The sequence below is a fragment of the Cebidichthys violaceus genome, unplaced genomic scaffold, assembly GCF_023349555.1.
Source record: "Cebidichthys violaceus isolate CVI_PGR_0920_01 unplaced genomic scaffold, fCebVio1.0.p SCAF_106, whole genome shotgun sequence".
NCBI classification, from domain to species: domain Eukaryota; kingdom Metazoa; phylum Chordata; class Actinopteri; order Perciformes; family Stichaeidae; genus Cebidichthys; species Cebidichthys violaceus.
The window spans coordinates 471358-496283 of record NW_027176270.1 but is presented as its reverse complement, the minus strand read 5'-3'; the positions used below and the strand labels follow the sequence as shown (position 1 = coordinate 496283).

Here is a 24926-nt window from a genome sequence, read left to right as displayed (position 1 = left end):
GCTCGTCCATTACTGGAAGCTGAAGGACCTCTCATGGTTGGACTGAAAACGTATTTTTAATGACTGTTTTACATCCATCATTGGCCGCTGACCCCTCACTACTCTTAACCCGGCCGCTGGAGGTCCACGAGCGTTCAGCGCCTGTTTCGGGTTTTGGGCTCTGCGGATTAGGACTCGTTCCTCTCTTAATTTACACGCGTGTATCTATGTATGATGAACGCAAGTACGTCAAACTATCGTTTCACAAAACACTGAACTGAGCAGCGACCTACGACAGAGCACTCCGTCTCCCATCAGTGGGAGGAGAAGAGACGCTCAGGGTGCTCGGAGGGCAACTGGACAGATGCATTAGAATAATGTGTGGGTTTTGATATTGATGCGCAAAAAGCACAGCATATATGTAGTTAGTTAATGTATACGGGGGAGGGGGGGGGGGGGGGGGTTTGCCAAGATTCCCAGGCCCGTCACACCTGAGCTCCTACATTCATTACATGTATAATTGGAATTGGATTTGATTAAATTTTCATTTAACATATAATGTGTCTTCAGGGGGGGGGGGGGGGGGGGGGGGGGGGGGGGGGGAATGGATGCAGCGTGTCCCAATGCTTGGAATTTTTGAAGAATACACGGAGCAGCTGACGCGTGAAATGAATGGCAGCTTCTTGCGGTCAGCTGTGAAGCCGAGCGACATCGTCTGTGAACGGCGGCTTGATAAGAAAACAAACAAAGTCGAGTACCGATCGCCAGAGTGCAGATGAGGACAGAGGAGACGCATCTATCAGAGGATCAAAGGCAGCGGCTGCTGTTTGAACGGAGGATTAGCAAACACTGTAATCTGCTCGATCTGACTAACATGACCAGAATTACCAACAGTTACCACCGAGTTGTTTCTGTCAGGTAAAGACATGATGAGGGAGCTGTGTGTGTGAACAGACTAAGGATATTAATTAGAGCTTGATTTATGTGATCTTTGAATCAATAAAAGGTTGTTGTTGTTTTTTTTACACAAAGTTAACTGCAGTTTGTCCTGTTTGTCTTGCTTCCTTTAATTCATGCCAGAATTCCCGTTTTCAAATCTCTTCATGTCGTCAGTAAAATGTTTTCCACTCAAACCTAACAAAAAAAAACAACAATGTTTTATTTGAACGCAAGAAAAATAAGGTTCATCAACGGATACAGATTCTGCCTAAAAAACCTTCGTTAAGACCTTCTATGACAGATACGTCTAATTATGAATCATAACCTGCTTATAGATGTTTATAATACTTTAAGACAATCATAACACATTATAAAGCGTTGTCATAATAAGGGCCACAAAACTCAATAACTGTTTTAATTGGAAGGACCCTAGTGAATTATAATTGCTGTAGTTGTCAGACATTATAACCTTCGTTGTAGCTTTAAGTAAAGGGAAATAAATATCATTAAATCCATGCGGGGAACACACAAAAAATGTAAAAAATCTATTTTTATTTACCTTAAAGTAAACAATGATAACTCCGGGGATGGGGGGGGGGGGATGCTAATTCTCCGCTGGAGCTGAAACATTTCCAGAATGCACCGGCAACTGTTTGGCCTCCATTCAGCACTGCCTAGAGGTACAGTAATGAACTGTGTCCACTTGTCTCTTCACATCGACTTTGAATAAATTACGACGCCTGCAGAATGCACTTCATGTTCAGTCTCGATTTAACACCAAAATGAAATAAGTATGCTTATTCCTGTACCGTACTTTAACACAAATGTTAAACTACACACACACACACACACAACTACAACTGGATGCGGTTCTTTCGGCTTGGAACTGCCACCTGGAACCTTTTCAGAGGGTTCTACCTACAACCTGATAAAAGGGTTGTACCTAGAACCACTGCGAAAGGTTTCCGCCCAGAAACCCCCCCCCCCCCCTATGATGAGGTTCTACACAGAACTCTTCTATAGTGTAGTGGGGTCCACCCAGAACCCTCTCTGGAGGTTTTATCCAGTACCTTCTAAGGGTGCTAACAAGAACCCACCGCAAGAACCCGTTCATATTCTGTTTGTTTGATTCCTATTTATTCTTGTCTTTTGGTTTCCTGTGTTTCACTCAAACTGGATGTGTTTTTTTTAATGTCACAGAGAAACTAAACTGTCGGTGTCATAGAAGTGACGGCTGCCGACTTCTCTTTTTCTCACATTTTCTTCTGTTCTTTTTCTTCAGCGCTCGCAACCATTTTTTTTTTTTTTTTTTTTTTTTAAATTGTCTCTAAAACTTAATAAAAGCGACAAACTTTGTGTGCGTTACGGGATCCATGAGCAAAAAACCAACACCTCGTGATTCACTTTTACTTTGCATAATAAATTCCTAAAACACGGCCTCCGTCTTTTTGAGCTTTTTTTTTTTCTGCGTCGCCTCATTCAATAATGTCAAACAGAACACTTCAGTAATGTGAAGTTTAATGACCGGTGACAAGCCCCTAAAAAAAAAAAAAAAAAAAAAAAGAACAGAGGATTTCTTTCGTCTATATTTTCTCCTTTTTCTTTTTTTGTGCCAATGCAAAAGTTGCCATCTTCCCTTTCTAGCCTCGGCCTTGCTGCTCACCTTGATGTGACGTGATGGGGGGGGGGGGGGGGGGGGGGGGGGATATCGATTGCCAATCATAGCATTTAGCCTGGAGGACATGGATTTCAATAAGCTTAAGTTGGAGAAAACATTTCTGAATTTCCCCCAGTAATCCACCTGAACTGGAGTTCAAGTGTTTTATTGTGACCCACCGGTCGACGTACTCCACCTCCACACTACCGCATGCACGAGTGTGTGTGTGTGTGTGTGTGGAAGACATTTCATTATGAAGATTGTAATAAGACAAAGAGGGGCTTAAAGGGCTCCTTTGTACAGGGCGGTGAAGACTCAGGGACCTTAATATAGTCTGGTGACTTTTAGGATGCGGATTGTACTTCAATTCCCTTCATCGCCTATTTTTTTTTATCCCCAGGAGATTACGCATTCAAGCCGCGTGTTCCTCTCTGGGTCAGTCACACTCATCGGCCTAATATCTTCTTTTTTTTGTCTGTGTGCTCGTCCATTACTGGAAGCTGAAGGACCTCTCATGGTTGGACTGAAAACGTATTTTAATGACTGTTTTACATCCATCATTGGCCGCTGACCCCTCACTACTCTTAACCCGGCCGCTGGAGGTCCACGAGCGTTCAGCGCCTGTTTCGGGTTTTGGGCTCTGCGGATTAGGACTCGTTCCTCTCTTAATTTACACGCGTGTATCTATGTATGATGAACGCAAGTACGTCAAACTATCGTTTCACAAAACACTGAACTGAGCAGCGACCTACGACAGAGCACTCCGTCTCCCATCAGTGGGAGGAGAAGAGACGCTCAGGGTGCTCGGAGGGCAACTGGACAGATGCATTAGAATAATGTGTGGGTTTTGATATTGATGCGCAAAAAGCACAGCATATATGATTCGTATTTTTTGCAGGACATAGGTCTTTATGGGGACTTGTACGGATGGAAAGGGTGAGCGGCCGCAACAATTAAACAATAAGTACAACGAGGTTCCGCTATGATGTCATTTTCATAATTTTTTTTTGGAGGGGGTTGGGGGGTGGTATTTAAAAAAGGGTAAATAGACCGCAGGTATATTTACAATACACCTGCGCATCAAAGCGCACACATCTACAGGTGACGCGACATTATTCACAAGGATTAGCAGAGTAAATAAGCATATTTTGCAATAAAATTGGGGCAGGCAGGCAGACAGGAGAGGCGCCTCCAGAAGAGAATTATGCACAGCTACTGAGGTGTTTCCGATGCACCCGCTATTATAAATATTTGGCACTAAAGACGTGGCACTTTAAAGGACATGTGTTTTTCTCACTATGCTGCAAATATTCCCATTTACATCAGGAATTACTGCCACTTCTTTAGTGTCATTTAGCTTTATAGCGCACCCGACCACCCAGTCCCCCCCTATCGTCTTTGTGCAGCAGCAGCAGCAGCAGCAGCAGCAGCAGCAGCAGCAGCAGCACAGAGCCTGCAATGTAATGCAATTTATTTACTACCCAATGAAATATACAGCTCAAGGCAATAAAAGGTGCTTAGGCTTGCAATTCGCATTAATGAAAGCATGTTTCATTAATGCGCTCTGTCAGTGAACATCCATCCCACAGACACGGCGCGCTATCGCTCCACAATGTCCTCCGTGAGTATTCAGCCCGGGAGAGCAGGGAGACACAATGCATCGTGGGAGAAGAGGCAGAGCGACGTCGCTCCGGAAAAAGGTTGCGCGGTCTGCCGAGGAGCATGGAGGAAACGCTCCTTACATCGAAACCTTTACGGGGGGGGGGGGGGGAGCTAAATATAAACGCGTGGCTCCTCAGGGCCCATTACAAATGGATGGGAGTGAGGACTAAGGAGAACGTCTTGCTCTCCTTCCCAAACGGGGCTAGATGGGGCTTTGTTCAGCTGGCTGGTGGCGAGCCTGACCTCCATTTTTGAAGAGTTAATGTATACGGGGGAGGGGGGGGGGGGGGGTTGCCAAGATTCCCAGGCCCGTCACACCTGAGCTCCTACATTCATTACATGTATAATTGGAATTGGATTTGATTAAATTTTCATTTAACATATAATGTGTCTTCAGGGGGGGGGGGGGGGGGGGGGGGGGGGATGGATGCAGCGTGTCCCAATGCTTGGAATTTTTGAAGAATACACGGAGCAGCTGACGCGTGAAATGAATGGCAGCTTCTTGCGGTCAGCTGTGAAGCCGAGCGACATCGTCTGTGAACGGCGGCTTGATAAGAAAACAAACAAAGTCGAGTACCGATCGCCAGAGTGCAGATGAGGACAGAGGAGACGCATCTATCAGAGGATCAAAGGCAGCGGCTGCTGTTTGAACGGAGGATTAGCAAACACTGTAATCTGCTCGATCTGACTAACATGACCAGAATTACCAACAGTTACCACCGAGTTGTTTCTGTCAGGTAAAGACATGATGAGGGAGCTGTGTGTGTGAACAGACTAAGGATATTAATTAGAGCTTGATTTATGTGATCTTTGAATCAATAAAAGGTTGTTGTTGTTTTTTTTACACAAAGTTAACTGCAGTTTGTCCTGTTTGTCTTGCTTCCTTTAATTCATGCCAGAATTCCCGTTTTCAAATCTCTTCATGTCGTCAGTAAAATGTTTTCCACTCAAACCTAACAAAAAAAAACAACAATGTTTTATTTGAACGCAAGAAAAATAAGGTTCATCAACGGATACAGATTCTGCCTAAAAAACCTTCGTTAAGACCTTCTATGACAGATACGTCTAATTATGAATCATAACCTGCTTATAGATGTTTATAATACTTTAAGACAATCATAACACATTATAAAGCGTTGTCATAATAAGGGCCACAAAACTCAATAACTGTTTTAATTGGAAGGACCCTAGTGAATTATAATTGCTGTAGTTGTCAGACATTATAACCTTCGTTGTAGCTTTAAGTAAAGGGAAATAAATATCATTAAATCCATGCGGGGAACACACAAAAAATGTAAAAAATCTATTTTTATTTACCTTAAAGTAAACAATGATAACTTAAGAGTTATCATACGGGAGTTATAATACACTTATATCTATAATTACACAGTGCTATGAGTAGATTATGATGCATTATAAGTGTGTTTATTGTTAAATACAGACATGGGTGTTCCAGAATGTCTGCCGACAATCAGGGAACACCAAGACTACTGAGAATACTGAGAATATGAGACGTTAACAGTTGTTACACTACGGTGTCTGGAGTCAGTGAGCTATTATACTCTATTAGTTAAAGAGGTTCAGTGTTTCTTCACCCAGTGTGCAAAGCTACGCAGCTTCTACGAGATGAGGAATTCATTTAAAAAAAAAGAAAGAAATAAAAATGCCTATAGTGCACTTTTTATCTCCAGGCCTGAGCCGGAAAAACCTGCTCTCTCGGAGTTTTATTTACAGGACGGAGCGACCTTTGACCTCTCATTCCAGCGTGGTTTTAATCTCTAACTGCAAGCTTTATCGGCGGCCTGCTTAATGTAGAAAACAATTCCTTTAAAACCCAGAGATGGTCCGATAAGCACACAGTGGGAGTCAGACGACCGCTTCCACAATTACCTTTGGCAGACAACCATTATCCACCAACACACAAAGTCAGAGATCATTACGACCTTCCACGGGAGAAAGCACCGTAAAGGCTGAGGGTAAACACCGGGTCTGAGCTCAACACACCAACAACAATAACTGACGTTTTATTCTCGAATATGAATACTTATTTAAAGATGTCTGAATATGCACCCGATAGCCGGTCAACTTTTTTTTCCCAGTCCTCAAAAACTCCACGGTGAGCTGATTTTGGGCTGCCAGAAACACGGCTGTGACAGCTCTGTGGCGTTTTTTTTTTTTGAGAAAGGGGGATATATATACAGAACCTCACACTTACTGCCACCTCTCTTCCCCCCCCCCCACCGTCCGTCCGTCCACTGTCTCCCCAGAGCTGCTTAGCTGCTTCCATAGGGGTGAATTCAAGTGGAACCACAATTACCGTGCAGCCTTCCTATATTGTTTACAGGGAGCGTGTTCCTCCATAAAAGGACAGGCGGGGGAAGACGGAGACAGATGAGGCTGAGAGTGCCCAACGCGAAAGGGTTGATATGTGTCGCGGTAAAAAAAAAAAAAAAGAAAAGAAAACTGCTAATAGGTGACATCGTATTCCTCTGAGGAAGGAGCCGCGCGGATTGTAATAGTGAGGGTGAATCCGTAGACCGTACGGCGCCTACAGTGATGTGAGTTTGTGGGTGGACGAAAGCCAAGAGCGGTGGGATGTCCATGGACAGACACACGCACACACACACACACACACACACACACACACACACACACACACACACACACACACACACACTGGCCTGAGGCTAAACGGCAGGAACAAACGCATTGCACAAGATACTGCAGTCAGTGACTGTCATCAAACACGCGTCTCCTGCAGTGCCTTTCTTAAGCTCTGTTTGATTGAAATTGGATTCGGGTGGTGTTTTCTTTATGTCTGATGGAGGAAACATACGAGATGTCACCGTGCGGTCACTCCCCGCTGAGCAGAGTATAGCTGACCTCATGGTTAATACATAGAAACTACAACAAGTGTTAAGAGTTGTTGTGTACAGTACATTACAGTCATTTAGCAGACGCTTTTATCCAAAGCGACTCTATCTATAGATGCAGCTACGGGAGCAATTTTGGGATTAAGTGTCTTGCTCAAGGACACATTGACATGAGACTAGTGGAGCAGGAGCCGGGGAAATCGAACCGCCGACCCTCTGATTGAAAGGCGGCCCTGCTCTCCACTTAGCCTCGGTCTCCCCCACCCCCAACAGTATTACCTTGAAACGAAACCGAACCATTTTATTGTCAGCAGGTCACCATATTGGTACCCAGTTATTATAACTAAATTGTTTTTTGCCTTTGCTGGTATCTTTAAATTTGGATTGCGATGACGCTACAATCTGTGCCTGCAGGATGCCAGCACCATGCATGCAGAGCAGACTGCTTCACGGCACAGTGGAAAGTTCAAAAATTAAAGATGTAAGACCTAAACCATCTTTCCTAAAAGTGTTCCGGCTACGATGCACAGCAGCCCGTAAAAAAAACAACAACTGAAACCTAAAAAAAATATTGCACCTCCCACCTACAAAGCAGTCCGGCAGTTAAAAAAAAAAAAAAAAACGTTGGAAAAATCCTTGAAAACTTTATGTGCAAATCAATCGCAAGGGTGCGAACAATCAACAACTTGTTTTTTTTTATAGCATCAGGCGACTACAGTATTTGCCTAAATGTATGGCGCTGCATATGGCTAACTGAGGATTAGCATGGCTTTAATGTCCGCAGCTCAACCAAGTGATAGAATGATCAATAATAAAACCTCACACTCCATACAGAGCAGCCACTGGACTTCCTGACTTAACTCTCTCCTCGCTAACAAGAAACCGGAGAAGCCAGAAACTGATTTCCACTGTCTGTGTCTGTGTGTGTGTGTGTGTGTGTGTGTGTGTGTGTGTGTGTGTGTGTGTGTGTCCTGCTTAATGCAGCGACAACAATATCTCGACATGAAAACCTCTCCAGAGCCAGACACAATAAAGAATAACAATGCAGATTTCCAGCACGACGCAACCAATTACAGAAGCTAACGTCCAATCGCGTTAGCGATGTGAAAAAGAGGGAGCAGGCGTCGCCGTGTGCGTCGGCCCGGCGTTACACTCGCGCAAAAAGGATCTGAAACCCTCAAGAAGAAGCTGGAGGACAAGCTGAAAGGCGGAGAAGGAGACAGAAAAGAGGATTTATCTCTCCCAGCAGATGTAGAGCAGGCTCCTAGGGCTCCCCAGTCAGCAGCCAGGACAGTTTACAAGCTGGAAAATAGATTGATTGTCTATGGATCCCTGTCCCTGTGTGGCTGCCAACTCTGAGCTAATTAAAGAACACTTCTCTGGAGAAACACTGGGCAGCAACCAAGCACATCCTATTCACCCTGGAGAAAACACGTCGCTCTGAGCTCCTGCCCAGGAAAAAACACCGCTACACCAGAACAGGTGTCGCCGCACTGTATATATCGAGGAATAGCTTGAGCCGCGGAGATAAACCTCCAGCGAACATTTGCATTGTGTTCGTCGAAAGCAGGTAAACACGCTGGTGAAATTGTTTCCATACTTTGCCCTGACATTCAGCAGAGAATGTCAGGGGTGTAGCGGAAGGAGGATATTTTAAATCTGAATGTTTTCTGCCGACAAGCCATTACAAAACTGAATGGCTGCAATCACCCGGTTGTTGTTCGCGCGCACGCCGATTCTCCTAACCTTTGACAATCGGTTGCCGTTAATTTTATGGCATGCTGTAATATCGGAGAGTTGCAGGAACATGTGGCTGGCAGTTGACATTCCCTCCTCCTGCCGTGACACGAGTCTGCAGCCGGCGTGGCGGTCTGTGAGGCTCGGCTATACTTCGACACAGCGGCGCTTCGAGCTAAATGCTAACTCGAGTAAACAACGGCTGAATTCAAATGCGCGACCCTGCGAACTTGCACACCAACGCTATGTTCACGCTACACGCGACGAAAGAGACAGAATTCCTCGATTCAAAGTGCTGCGTTGACGTAGTTACGTGCTGAGGAGCTAATGGCATTCATTTAGACAAAATGGTATCGGGTGAAACTAAAATATATGATTAGCCGACGCTAGCAGATCATTGGAAAGTTCCAATGTCAAGTCCGTACATCGTACGATAAGTCAATGACGTAAAACCTAAAAAAAGTATTTAGATCACGACCATATATCCTACGATTAGTCGATAACATTAACAACTGTGTGGTTAGATGAGCGAATTAGCATTGCTAACTTATTAGCTAGCGATTTCACACTTAGAGGCGATTGAGGTCATGTCCACATATGTTAATAAGGTAAAAAATCGTGACAGGCCTGGTTGAAAGTGTGCCAATTGTGTAATGAGGAGCGATCTGATGAGTCGGTTATGATTTTGAAGCGCATGCAGACGTACCGGTGCAGGAGTATTCGTCCACTCTGATGAAGCCGGGCAGACAGTCACAGCGATGGCTGCCGGGCAGGTTGACGCACACCGTGTTGGACTGGCAGTAATGCATCTGGGTCGCACACTCGTCAATGTCTGAGGACAAAAACAGAGCAAACAGAGTGGATTAATAACTCTCCCGACAGCTCTCTCCGAAGACACACCCGGGACACACGGAGCGATTCCTCGAGCGTCCGATGAAGCTCACTGAACCGCTTCGACACAGAAGCCTGCTCCCCGAAACGTAACCTCGTTGCCTACAGTTATTACTTTGAGTCTTTCCCCTATCCCAAAATTGCCCAACCACACGTATAAACAAGGCAACTTTCCACATAAACGCGAGGTCGCTGGTTCCATTCCAGCGGAGGATCTTTGTCTTAATCCTTGCTCTCTCTCTCTCTCTCTCTCTCTCTCTCTCTCTCTCTCTCCCAGCTTCCAGTCAGATGCTTCTCTATCAACTATCCAATAAAAGATCAACATTCCCCAATAAATGAATAAATAAATAAATAAAAAAGGAGTAGGAAGGTAGAGGATAAGGAAACAAAATGCAATATCAAAGAAAATGGGGAGATGAGCAGACAGAAAAGGAAACGAGGAGAGGAGATTAGAGAAAAGAGTACAAGGAAACTAGAATTACCGCCCAGCGCCGACCAGTCACATCCCCAGTTTACGTCCGTGGTTGTCCAAATTGTCAAATCGCCTCATCATTTTAAACTTTTCAGACATTTGCGTGAACTTATCATAATAATAACTTTGGCCTGCAAAAACTAATCAGTTCATCCTTGCTTGAGTGGAAGTGGACGTTTGTGACCAATTTGAGGACACGCCCCCCCTCCCCCTCAGGCGATCTTGAGATACTGCACTCAGAATGGACAGATCTTCCAACGTACGGGCAACTCGAAAAAACACAACGTCTTAATGCATTAAAAAGGAAAGTGAAGAATCGGAGAAAGCTGATGAGATTAGGACACATAAAGTGAAGAGCACAAAGGACAGCAAGGGTGGGGGGGGGGGCATCTTTCCTGACGTCCATAATGTCCAGATAACACGATCCATTAGAGCGTCGCTCTTCATACGCAGACCCTCTCTCTTGTCCTAATGTAGCCTGAAAGACATCGTGTGAGCATTGAAACACATGAGCTCAGGGAGGCATTAGCTGAGCTGGATGACTGCTGATGAAATGGGATCGGAAACACACGAGGGAGGTGTTATGCAGAAGGGTCTAAATTTCTGTGTGTGTGTGTCTGTCTGTCTGTCTGTCTGTCTGTCTGTCTGTCTGTGTGTGTGTGTGTGTGTGTGTGTGTGTGTGTGTGTGTGTGTGTGTGTACAGCACAGAGTATTTATGTGGCTGTGAGCAGCAGAGAACCAGTTTCCTGAGGCTAACAGGCCTTTCCACCACTTAAGGGACTCTGTATGCTACACTTAAGGGAAGGAGAGAGTGAGGAGAGTATTTCCATATCCTCTCCTTGGATAAATACATTCCAGCTTTGAGGTTTTCAGCTCACATCCCCCCCCCTTTACAACAGAATGAATTTGTATGAAGTATGTAATTGACTTACATGCAACACCCAGAGGTTTTTTTTCTCGGCAAATTTCATCCTTGGAGAGTGTACAGTGGGAGTGTTGAATTGCACAATCAAAGAGAGACGAATCGTGTATTCGGGCGAACAAAGCCTCCGCCGGCCTTCAGCGTAGCGCGCATTGATCTGCTACATCAAAAACAGGGAGCTGAACTGAGCGCTTTGAGGCTGCAACAAAACTGTACCTGGATCCAATTGTCACGGCGTTCTGAAGCGCTACTCGCGCCACGAATTGCCCCTCATTTTGATCACGCCCCTCATTAGGGTCGAGAGTGTGGTTAAAGCCCGATGACGGTCCGGCCTGTGAGGCCCCGCTGAGAGTGGGGAAAAGTAGCCTGACGCGTGATGAGGCTTTCTCTGATCCCAGACGGTCCGAGGTCCGGCATCCACTGTGTTTGTAGCGGTGTGTGTGTGTGTGTGTGTGTGTGTGTGTGTGTGTGTGTGTGTGTGTGTGTGTGTGTCTGGCTGCGTGTGGCGTTCGCCCTCTGCAGCCTCCTCTGGGAGTGTCGTAGCAGGTGAGGTCTGCTGACAGAACTGGATCTGTCATTTCACACAGGGGGGAATTCATTTTCCTGGATTTGCCGGTGTGTGTCTCTCTCTCTCTCTCTCTCTCTCTCTCTCTCTCTCTCTCTCTCTCTCTCTCTCTCTCTCTCTCTCTCCTACCTCCCCTACCTCCCCTCCCAGACCTCCTCCTCCCACCTCCTCTCTCTGAGCTCAGTTTCTTCATCTCTGCTGCTTTATTCATGCTCTGATGTAGGTCAGGGCTGGGGAGAGGGACAGCTAAAAATAAGGCAGGATAGGACTCTCTGTGTGCATGTGTGTGTGCATGTGTGTGTGTGTGTGTGTGCATGTGTTCACGCCAGCTCATCCCCTGGTGCGCATTTGTGTGTTTGGGAGAGACAAAGACCGTGTGTCTGGATGTTGAGTGTTTGGATGCTGTGAGGCAGAAAGAGAGACTCTTCATACTATTTTGTGTTTGTGAGAGTGTGTGTGTTTTGTGTGTTGTGTGTGTGTGTGTGTGTGTGTGTGTGTGTGTGTGTGTGTGTGTATGTACAGTACGAGGTGCGCACACTAGTATCTGCATCCCCAGCATACTACACAGAGGTAAATGGAAACAGCTTCCTATCCTACAGCAATATTGCGCCCCGCTAACAGAAACTCCTTTATTTTGTGTACTCTAATCAACCCACATTGTGTGTGTGTGTGTGTGTGTGTGTGTGTGTGTGTGTGTGTGTGTTTGTGCGTGCGCGTCCACAAATGCAGCCGACCGGCCTCTTTGAGCAGCTCATTTGTTGGTCCGTTTGAAGCCAACAGTAAGAGGCCGCTGCCTCAGAATGAGAGCGAGATGGAAACAGAATGAAGCGATAAATACCTCTGTAGACTTCAAAAAGCATTCAAATTCGCCTCTCTGCTCCTGCAGCGTGAAGCTGCGGCGCTTGGCGAAGACGAGGAGGCGGGTGGTGCGTTTGCGTGCGAGTCTGTGCACTTCCCACTAAACGTTTTCCACTCATCAACTCAGAAAAAGGGAATCAATTTTCCTTTTCCAGTTGTCAGTCTGTCTCTCACTCAGCGGGGGCGTTTTTCAAAAAACTCCATCGGGGCTTCTGTGGAATTTGGTTGAAAGTTTGAATGTTGTTTGGCAGCGGAGACAATTGATTTGATTACTCCAATCTCAGATATTCATCATTAGACAGTGATCACTGCGAAACTTAAAGAGGGAAATAAGAAACTTTTGTGCAGAAACTATTGGTTCCAAATAAAAGTTAAGTGTGTTTACAGAGTCAGAAACTCAGTTTATCGTAAAAACAGTGAGAAGCTCTGTAGTTTTAGTCCATCAAGCGTCATTTTACAAAAACGGTTATCTACCGTAATCCAGACGATGTTAATTATACATGGAAGCGCTACAAGAAGCGCTTTTCCTCATCTGCGTCGGAAAATATAAATCATGAACGCCACCGATTTTGTTCAACGGCGATAAACGTACCAGCCAATCAGAGGCAGAGCTGGACGGGTCTTCGTGTGAATGTGTATTGGGTAAAAAAAAAAAACTGCCAACTGCTGTTGCTGTGAAAGAGGTCATTTGGCATGAGGATGAGTTCAACATTTCCAAAATAACTTCACGCCCATTGGTTGAGCTATTCTGGCCAAGGGGTGGTTGCGCTTCCCCTTCTTCAGTGTCTGAATGATTCACACACGGGTCTTCAGCTGACGCCAATGTAAAAAACACATTTGCGATACTATTAGTTTTTAAGGGTGAAAAGTCCACAAACGGCGGGGGTGGGAAGGGCGATGGATGGGTCAAAGACACACAGGACGTGTCCTCAGCGTGAACATTTCTGGTGCTATGTTTTATGATATTTGAACGACTGTTTTAGGGATCAAAGTACAACCGTGCCCTCTTCAGCCAAATCCATCCGACATGGTACCAAGGAGAAGGATATTATCGTAGAATACTTCTTGCTTGGAAATCTCCAAATTCACCATCCTGGCCTGTCTGGCTTAAGTCTTGAAAAAAAATGAAATATGCATTTAGCGGCTGTAATGATCATTTCGCTAAGAAATGGCAACCTTTCACCTCATATTTTCATAATTTATCAGTGTTGCCCCACTGAATGAGACACGTCTGATAACGTGTACTGATTGATCTGGTCCTCTGTCCTTCTCTTATCTCCTTCCCTTATCTGTGTGATTAACTGTAACTTAACTTAAATACTTACCTATAGTCTTACAATCCTGTACTACACAAACGTTATGTAAATGAACCTGTAGGCCTTATGGGTGGGTGTTTTGTTTCATTTTCTCTTTTTCTTTTCTTTTCTTTTATTCTTTTTTAGCTTTACTTTCCTGTTCTTTTCTTCTTTTCTACTGTAAACACACAAAAAAAGAAAATACTTGCTTTTTGATTCTTGTGCATTTTCATCAATAAAATATATAAAAAAAATAAAAAATAAAACATACACAGGACTTTTGCTCGGGGGCCCAGCGTTGGGGTAATTCTACCTGACGACGCGACGTCACGTGACGCCACTTCAATGAGTCACATGACGTCACGTCCGCAGCTCAAGTTGGGCACCAAGGGTTCTTATTTGAATCCGAACCACGATGGTTTCTGCAATGAACCGCGACCGTTTCGTAACCTTCTGCTTCCGCCGGCCTCGTTACAGCGACCCTGGGACCTTCCGCCCCAAGCGGCGCGACATCGTGCGGAGGTGTCGGCATTTGCAGATGCCTCGACATTAAAAGGAAGCTGCTAACACTCTCGATGCTCCTCCTGCTTTACGTAAGAGAGGAGTGATTCCCCGCTGCAGCGTTTCATTTTTTTTGTTTTGTTAAAAAACGTCTTTGACCAGAGCGTTCTTCCACCCGGGTGTCATCGCCCCCTCCTGGTGTCTCATTACTCTCTCAGCAGACGTCCCCCCCCCCCCCCTTCACACACAAACAAACAGAGAGCAATTTCAATTTTATTTGCAATTCGCAATCAGCGTTCCCCTCTTCTTTGACCTCTCTCTAGACCTCTCTATCTGGGTTTTCGTGAACACAGAAGTTAATCTCACCCAGCAATTACACACCATGATAATTGAGGATTGCACAGAGCATTGCTTTCAGCGCGCACACGCACACACACACACACACACACACACACACACACACACACACACACACACACACACACACACACGGGGGCCATGTTGAAAGAGAGATGGGGTATTTCATGTATTTTTTCTAATGCATTTGGTTTAAACAGCTAATCAGCTTTGACTTCACTGAAACAAGCGAAAAAACAGTGTGAGATCATTATTATGAAATCTGAGGATTATTTTCGTCTATATGCAAGTCAACGATATCACAATGTGTGACATGATAGTATCAGTTGACTCAATGATGGAGAAGCTTCACACATATTGTTCAATAGTTTCATATCAGCTGCAGCAGTTCCTGGGTGAAGGAAGAAGACCGATGAGGCTCCTTGATGAGGCGTCCATCTTCATACCAATCCAAAACAAACTCCATTGAATTTTTGTTGTGTTTGTCAATTCTGATGCTATTGCAATGCATGAATGGTGTGTATATATATATATATATATATATATATATATATATATATGATTATCAAGCTCAGTTTTAGGATTCCAGTTGGACATTTGTTCTGCTTCAGCGGATATATTAGTTTAGAATCTTTTTAAAAAGATTTTTATTTTGCCTTTTCTGGGGACACATATTTCTTCGTGTGTGTGTGTGTGTGTGTGTGTGTGTGTGTGTGTGTGTGTGTGTGTGTGTGTGTGTGTGTGTGTGTGTCGGGTGATTGACAGCCGTGCCGATATGAAAAATCTCCCTCAGCACAGGGAAATGAAAGTAAAACATTTCCTCTCATTCCTGTGTGATGGGCCTTTTATAGATGGAGGAAAATGGCCTCCTCTGAAGTAAGGAAATTAATCTCATCCAGCAATTACAGTACGCACCGTGATAATTGAGTCTCGTACGCCGCGTTGCTTTCAACAACTTTCCCGACTTGTGCGGGAAGGAAAGTGAGCCGGCACATCTCCCGCCATGCTACAGTCCTCCTGCCGCAGTGAGGACTTAAAGACTACCGGCACAAAACGTTTAATGCGGACTGAGCCACGTAGAGGACTAAATTATATTCATGCCGGGGGGGGGGGGGTTCATATCCACAGTGAGGGCGCACAGAGGCCTCAGTGACTGAACGCCCTTATCTTACAGTGCTGTAAACAAATCAAACACACAAACAAAAAACAACCAACAACATGCAGTGAAGGATGCTGCATGTCCCCTTCTCAGAGCCGGAGGAGAAGAAGAAGAACCAGCGATGCATTTAATTAGAGAGGGGCGGCTCTTATCAGCCAAAACCGTGTTCTTCTGGAAGACACGCATACGGAGCAGGAAGTGCTCCGGTTGAGCCTGCAACTAGGAAACACGCTGCAACGTCAAGAGAGAGAGAGAGAGAGAGAGAGAGAGAGACAGAGAAAGAGAGAAACAGAGAGACAGAGAAAGAGAGAGAGAGACAGAGCGAGACAGAGAGAGAGAGAGAGAGAGACAGAGAGAGAGACAGAGACAGAGAGAGAAAGAGACAGAGCGAGACAGAGAGAGAGAGAGACAGAGCGAGACAGAGAGAGAGAGCGAGAGAGACAGAGAGAGAGACAGAGAGAGAGACAGAGACAGAGAGAGAGACAGAGAGAGAGACAGAGAGAGAGACAGAGACAGAGAGAGAGACAGAGAGAGAGACAGAGACAGAGACAGAGACAGAGAGAGAGACAGAGAGAGAGACAGAGACAGAGAGAGAGACAGAGCGACAGAGAGAGAGACAGAGACAGAGAGAGAGACAGAGAGAGAGACAGAGACAGAGAGAGAGACAGAGCGAGAGAGACAGAGAGAGAGACAGAGACAGAGAGAGAGACAGAGAGAGAGAGAGAGACAGAGAGAGACAAAGAGAGAGAGACAGAGAGAGAGACAGAGACAGAGAGAGAGAGAGAGAGAGAGAGAGAGAGAGAGCGAGAGAGAGCAGAACGATGGTGTGGTTCTGTACCGGGAGAAGGAAGGTTTAATCTACCTGTCACTCCGTGACTCCAACGAGGGGCTGCCATTCACAGAGCTGCTCACTGACAGACCTTCGGGAAGACACTGTGAAGACTGAAACTGTGACAGAGTCCTTCTGTCAGACAGAGAGGAACAGTTTACCTAGATGACAGGGTGTGTGTGTGTGTGTGTGTGTGTGTGTGTGTGTGTGTGTGTGTGTGTGTGTGTTTTCACGCGGGTATATTTACTGCAAAGATTAGAAAAGTATTCCTGGGTGCCCCACTAACTGAAATAAATCCATAAATCAGGCAGAAGAAGGCGGCGCAGCTGTTAACGGATAACCGCACAGCCGAGGACGTGTCGTTGCAAGTGAAACTACGGAAGAATAAAAAAACAAAACAACCGAAAACTTAAATTTGCTTTGCGGAGGCAGAGAGCGAGATGTATATCACAGAAGACAGACTCAATGCGCTGCGGCGGTCTCTGGTGTTTTACAGGGAAATACCATCGACGTGGAGAAGGAGTCTGAGGGGCGATGAAGCTCATCCAGACAGCGTTACGACGAGCAAAAAAAAAATGGATCTGACGTTTACCTTCCTACCACCGCAAAAAAAATGGCCATTCCTCCTGTGATTCCTGTGTGTCAAAGGACAGACTTTTTTTTTTAAATCCTATAAGTTGTCTATAAAGCACTAAATGTTCTTGAGTTTATTGTCATCGTCACATCATCTGTGACAGGTTTACTCGGTATTCCCAGGATCAAAACCAAAAACACTATCCTCAGAGAGGGGACATTGTACTTATGAAGACATTAAATGTCCGTTAACACAGAATGAGTATGTTGGTTCTACGCGTATCCTTGGTCCTTTGGAGAATCACACCCTATGAGGCCGGTGGTGGTACGTAACGCTTGTGCTTAATGTATTTGGTACCCGTTAAAATGCTGCGTTTTTAAGTCATTTTAAGTCATTTTTCGATGGACATGAAGCAACAGATTGACACCCGACAACTCAAAAAGAGAAACAACATTCTAAGGCTTGAACTCTGGACCGAGTTTTCCCGTTTCTCCTTCGGACACAACAAGCTGTCCAACCAAAAATGACAAAATAGGTTGGTTTTTTTTTCTGTGCATTCCGGACCGACCCCCATCGTTCTCTGATCCAGCACCTCTATGGGAACCAACACCCTCAGTCCCCACCCTTGGGTAAGGGTGATGTAATACCACTTTCCTTTTTCTTTCGCTTCTGAGAGATGACAGTCAGTGCGTACGCCCCGAAGAGGTTGCCTGCTAGGAAAGAACAAAGGACCGATGCTGTTGTTTTTCTGCCGAGGTACTGCCACGTTTTTTTTTTTTTTTTTTATATTCCCAGGTACCTGAAACCTATGAGTAACAACATCCCATAAGCACAAAATACAATGTCAAAACAACCATTGCATCTACCAACTGACTGAGTAAAGTTCATACCAAAGGCACAACCTGAGATATGTACAGCCAGGCTACACACACACACACACACACACACACACACACACACACACACACACACACACACACACACACACACAGCAGCTCTGATTGAAGTTGTGTAAACAAGGGACAACGTAATACAATTGACCGTAAAGCAATAACACAGCTATAATCACGGGGGCTCACTCGTCCTGTTTGCAACGGTATAAACGCTTGTGCTCTCGTTTTTTTAATGTGCGGTGCCCTCGAGCCGACGGCGCGCAGTTAAAAAGACGTCGCAGTTGAAATGACACAGTTTTGCATCCTTGTGCGAAACCCAATGAGAGGTCAAACACCAACAACGGGACACAGTCGAACGACTCCAAGGAAGCCCAATTTAGGATTCTGCACATCTTAGCCGTGGACCGTTAAATCTCCTCTACACAGCTACGAAGAGAAAACTGTACTTTTCTTTCCGAAATGGAGACATCTTGCTCCCTACTCTTCAAACACCAACACTTGGTCAGTGGACCTACCCGTTGAACTGTATAGCTCACGGTAATGGACGTGTCAGGGACAAGCGGGGCAGTTTTTGCGCTTATTAAGGTTTTCCAGGCTTTGTAAGAAATAGCGGTTCGGGTTTGTTACGTAATATAACTATGTTTGTTACGTAACTTGCCTGTGTGGCCTCTCAATGGCCTTCAACACGGCGACTCATGAGCCGGCGCCTCATAGCTAACGGCCGCTAACGGCGCTAACAGCGCTAACAGTTGTCAGGGCTAGCAGGGTTTACCTGTGAGGGACCCAAACAGCGGTCTCCTAGGTGAAAGTCAACGTTTGTTTGCGGGCTTTCTCTCTCTCCATACTACGCCAGTTGAGACTGAGGATGTGGTTTACATTGGAGTTGACTGAAACCCTTTAGCGTCTCTTACAGACGCTAAAGGGTGCCTGGCGGCGTCGGTATCAGAGGCCTGGAGGCCACGGACCAAGCGGCGGTATTTGACGAGTTGGGAGTGAGAACGGATGTTGTGAACTTGTCAATGTCAGCGTGTCTGCTTCAGACAAGACGCCCGTCCACCGTGATGAAGTAGGAAACAGACTGTCCACGACGAGACCAAGGGTTAGCTATAGCCAACATCAACACACGCTCGATATTTTAACTTCTCCCCTTTTAACTGTCCTGGTTTAAGATGACAGGAAGCAAGTTTACAAGTTGCCCCCCCCCCCCCGCAAAGCCAGCATGCATTACTACTTCATGAGCTGTATCAGGCTCACACACACACACACACACACACACACACACACACACACACACACACACACACACACACACACACACACCAGGAAGACCATCTACATAGTATTATGCAAGTCCAGATTAAAGCTCGTTTCAGATTATTGGCCATATTCAACCAATAGTAACCAGCTGCAAGTCAACGGTGATGACCTTGAGTGACGTGATTGACCTCCCATCAGTCACCTTGTAATAGCTTGTGCAGCTAACAGGGACATAAACCAGTGGAGAGCTGGGCATAGGGGCTGTGGAGCTGCTGTTATCCCGGCATGTTTTCGGGTTACTATGGTAAATAAAAAGGTAGACAGAGGGGAAACAAAATCGGAGACAGAAAAATGCAGAAAACAGAAAGAACCGTTTACAGGAAGTGAAAGAGACAGAAAACCAGATGCAAAAAGAACCAGCGAGACGTCAGAGTAACAGCACTGCACTTGTTGTGACTTAAATCGATGACAGGCAGTGATCATTTGACAGGAGAGCCAATATTTGGGTGTAAATATTTGACAACACGGCGTGGGAGCGCTTAATTACCTTCATTATTATTCCCATCCAGAGGCAGCTGCTACCTGTAGCGGATGGTGGCGACATGCTTTCAGGCGACTGCAGGTGTAAACGTGGGTATCACATTAAGGTCTAGTTTGATATTGATTTTTATTTTGAGTTTTCGGTTTGCAGGTGGGTGTTAGGAGATTAATTCAGTTAGAGTTCACGTGGGAGGAAGAAGCAAGGAGCGACTTCTTACAATAAGAAGAAAAGTGAACTTTGTGGGTTATTAGTGAGGGATCCCGAGAGCAACACTTGATAGTAGAGACGGATATTTCAACAGGCCAAAAACAAACATCATCCACTCAAGATCAACATTGTTGGGGATGAGGAGTAAAAATCGAAACATTTCAATCGTTCAAAAACCAAAATCTGCAGTTTGATTTTTGAACGGCAACAAACACATCCAACGTTAAAAACACAATTCAATGCATCAAACTACACACAAAAAAAAAAAGTGACTTCTTGGTTTAGACAAGACTTTAAAAAAACATGGTTCTCCAGAAAGTTGGTGAACGTAAAATGAAAACTCCACTCGGTAACTAAACTGAAGTATCGGATATGCAGCGGCTCCGGTCAACGTGTGTTATGTTAACAATGGATCACAGTGTTACTGTAATCTGAATGTAATGTAAAGGGATTGTCCCCTTCACCTCTGTGGAGCATCATCAACCTGCTTCAAGAGAGCAGCTGTCAGCTGATACAACACACATATATATATATATATATATATATATATATATATATATATATATATATATATATATATATATATATATATATATATATATATATATATATATATATATAATATTAAAAAGAGTGTGAATGTTGGACTTGCACTCACCGGGTGACCAAAAGCACAACTTCAATTGAATGCTAATGTCGTTACATAATGTGTTTTAAGCATTTAAAAAAAAAAAAAAAAAAAAAAAAAGTCAAATTACTGCAGGTTTACGCTTTGAGGTGTTTCATTAAAATAAAACTACTGTGTGCTTTGGCACATTTCTTTCCTCTTGTTGCTTTTGGGAGGCGTCAACACACATTCTAAATTTCCTCTGATAGTGCGAAAGTCTGAGACACAAAAGCGAAGCCACTAAAATGTGAGTCTCTCGCGGGGCAAAAAAAAAAAAACGCAAACCTTTGACACGTTTCGGTGAATCTGCTGCTTTTCACACTTTAGCTCCTTTCTTTGGGTGACGACGTCGAAACAGCTGTGGACAGAATGTACGATTTTATCCAACTGCGTTTCATTCTTTTTCGTTATTTGCAGAAAGAAGTAGAATCTAATAAAATCCTCTGAAATAACTGTAATTTCACTGACATTATCCACCGTATCAGTTACTTACTTCAGGTCAACAAGCCCAGCATGTTTTGCTTAAAGCAACAAAAAAAAAAAAAAAAAGACATTTTGTTAATTGAAGCTTCAGGTTCTTTTTTCTTCTTTTTTTTTTAGAGACTCCCATTTTTAATTGAGTCAGTAAATATTTTGACATGCCCCGCTGCTGCTGAGCCCCATTCTCCTGGAAAGGTAGATGTGTCAGCATGGGGCACCAGCGGGAGGAACAGCAAAGTGACAGTGAAGCAGCGGAGGAGAAGGCTGGAAGAAGCAGCTTTCACACACACACACACACACACACACACACTCACACACACACACACACACACACACACACACACACAGTGAGTTATTTGTCCCTGAGACCGGCGACTGTTGGGAGGGCATCGGCAGCAGATGGTCTGCTATGGCCCTCATTGTCTGCGGATGCGGTATAAAAAGGGAGTGGGACGCGCCCTGTTTCGACCCCCGGGGGCCCGGAGACACCCCCGCCGCCGCCGCTGCCGCCGCCACGTCCTGCGTCGGTGTCCCAGTCAACCTCTTCGCCGTAATTAAGGCCAGCCCCCTTTGGTTCCCTCTGACAGCAGAGAGCAGCTGGAGGACGGAGGAGGAGGAGGAGGAGGAGGAGGAGAGGTCGAATCCTCCAGGCCAACGGCAAGTGGAGCGACTCTCATGTTCCAACATGTGCTCAAACACACACACACACACACACACACACACACACACACGTACATATACGTCCACCCCTCAGGTCACCCGAACACACGTTTGTATTAATGCACTTGTGGGAGGCTTCACTGAACATGTTCCTCGATGGCGCCGTGACGACACCATCTGTGCTCCGTAAATCGATGTTCTGGTAGAAAGCACAACGCATACAGTTCAGAAACGTATTTCCCTTTTTTTTTTTTTTTTTTTAAATACGTATTAAACTGCTTATGCTCCATTGTGTGGTTGTAGCACGACCGTGCCGCTTCAGTGAATGTTTGTCTTAGCCTCGGTGTGTTTTACAGGGCGTATAGCAGGTTGTTGTTTTTTTTTTCGCCCTCTGTGCTTGTCTTGTATCATGTTTTATTGGCTACTTTTAACGTTTCACTGAATTTAGCCCGGTGTTGACCTTGGCATCTTTTCGACCTGCGAATCACCAAATCTGTGCTTACCGGGTAGCACATTTACAGCGTTGTTGTCCCCGTAAACATGAAGTAAAAAAAGTAGACGTTAAGTGGAAAGTTTGGCCAAAATCGGGTAAAGTCGACTTCAATGTAAAGTTGCTTCCAGACTCAGTGAGGAACTAATGTAGCGAAGGAATTCTCTTCATACCGACTTGATCCTAACCCTAATTCTATATATGTGCGTGTGTGTGTGTGTGTGTGTGTGTGTAAAGTTGTATAAACACATCGATTGAAATCTGTTGGGAAATGTAAAACCAGACAACTGCGACGCCGATTCTGACAAATACGACTCGTCTCCTGTCCCCTGCTTCAAACACATGTTCGCTCGTGTTCCTCGACATCGCGGGTCTTCTTCTGAAGACGAGACGTTGACAACTAACTTTTGGAAATACATCAGGCGCAACATCTGCGTCTGACAACATCCACGTCGTCGCCGTCGTCTGCTCTGCCAGCTGCAAGACAGCCCACATCCAAAAACTACAGAGCGAAAAAAGACGCATCATAATCAGTCCTGGGAAGCCGGCGCATCGGAAATCCACCAGGTGACCCGTGAGCGCGAACAACATGTCGTTTCGACAGACGCAGACAAGTCGCATCAAAGAGCTCAGTCCGTCATAACTGCTCATTATGTTCTCAAGGTGAAGGCTGATTGATTTCACAATTTTACCTCATCGTACCTTATTCTATCTGTCACATCTCGCACATGCTGTATTACCCGTGACTGAAATCGATTCGGCTCTCTATAGATTGCACTGCGGCAGCTCCAGCTTCAATTTTAACTTGATGGGGTTCTGGAGCCAATGGAAAAACAAAGCTGCGTTATATTAAACAGATACGTATCAAGATGCAAATCAATGTGAGAGGTCCCTTAATAGATTTTTTTTTTTGTCGAATAAAAACAACTTTTCTCGAGGTGTTTCTTAATAAATGCATTACGTTGTGCAAAGAGCCCTTGTTGATTTCTTAGATAGGCTCCTACAATCACCTTTTTTTATGGTTTTGCTTAATACGTTTTGGAGGAAACACAATTACTACCTAGATTATGTTCATTGGCAATATTTCTGCGAGGCTACGAATCGGACACAGGTTGTTAGGAGGTGGATGGAGCGGGTGGTGGGTCTACAAAGGGAAAGACTCGGACATCGGGGGAGACTTCGGTCCAGCAGGTGATTTCGGTTTTAAGCTAAGAAAAATGTACGGCGATAGGTAAAGATCTAGAAATTGGCAATCCTGTCTCTTACAAAAGTGTGTTTCCATTCAACCAAACTGCATTCTTATTTACGATTAGAGGGGAAAGTATTCTCTCCTGGATTAGAGTCGATGAGAGTACATCAACAATGTAAAGTGAAACAAAACGAGGACAAAACTACTTGGGAAAGTTTTGTAAAACATCATGGTTTGATGGTATAAGTTATGGATAAAAAAAGTGAAAGTTGACTTTTACAGGACATGAACAGCAGTATCCTGGGTGAAAGTCCTGTGTGTGCCACCCGCAACCTTTTACATGCTTTCAATGTTGGTTTAACTAAACCTTTAGCGGCAATAGACGATGAACTTCCCCTCCAAAATTTGCAAATTTGCAAATTTTGTGCAATCGACATTTATGTATTTATGATAAGTTAAAGCAATTGTATACTGCCATTTTAACCATGTAGCTTTTGTACGTAAACCCAATTAAAACCTTAACCGCAGCAGTGGTTATTAAACTGTAGCATCTCTAGAAACAATATATTTTGCTGGTCTCAAACTCATTATTGTTTTCCTTCACACTTAAATATAAAAACCCTAATCTCTCTCTAGTCTGTCATACACTTTGTCCCGCTCTGCAGTGCCTCATTCTCTGAGTACACTGAAGTGAATGCCTTTCTTTCTTATTTATAATCATCACTCACTTCAACATTCATTGCATTTCACAATGTTGTTTAGCGTCCCTTGTGATCCATCACGAAGTAGCCGTCTCGTCCTCGCGTTTCCCCTGCAGAGAGCTAAAAACCTCCGGCACGTCACATCCTGAGGGTGAACCGACTGTCACTTCACACACACACACACACACACACACACACAACACACACACACACACACAACACACACACACACAGTCACTCTGAGAAAGCAAGCCGTTCCGTGAACCGTCATTGTTACTGCGCCTTCACTCCGCCGGGTGCAAAAGTTGAACTCTCGTTCTTTTGAAATTGTCATTTTTGTCACGTTTTGTCATTTCAGAAAATGTTTTCAAACTCTCATTTCAAACCTTCACGAGACTCTTTATCGTTATGCAAAAATTCTTCCCCCCCCCCCCCCCCCCCCCCGTTTCCTCATCAATACGCCTTGTTATGTTTGTCACCGCTTAACGTTGGTCTTTTGTGTGTAGGAAGGATCTTATTACGATGTTCTCCTGAATGAATGCTGAGTGATGATGGAGGGGCGGGTGTTCAG

General features: G+C 44.8%; 1 protein-coding gene across 1 annotated transcript in view; it reads right to left on the bottom strand.

The window, feature by feature from the left end:
• Positions 1 to 9478: 9478 nt before the first annotated feature.
• Positions 9479 to 24926, bottom strand: part of LOC137888655 (protein kinase C-binding protein NELL1-like) — an 80627-nt gene continuing 65179 nt past the window's right edge. Inside the window, exon 11 of the mRNA XM_068732085.1 lies at positions 9479 to 9679. Within this exon, the coding sequence (XP_068588186.1) occupies positions 9525 to 9679 (155 nt within the window). The 3' untranslated portion in view covers positions 9479 to 9524. The remainder of the gene's footprint in view (positions 9680 to 24926) is intronic.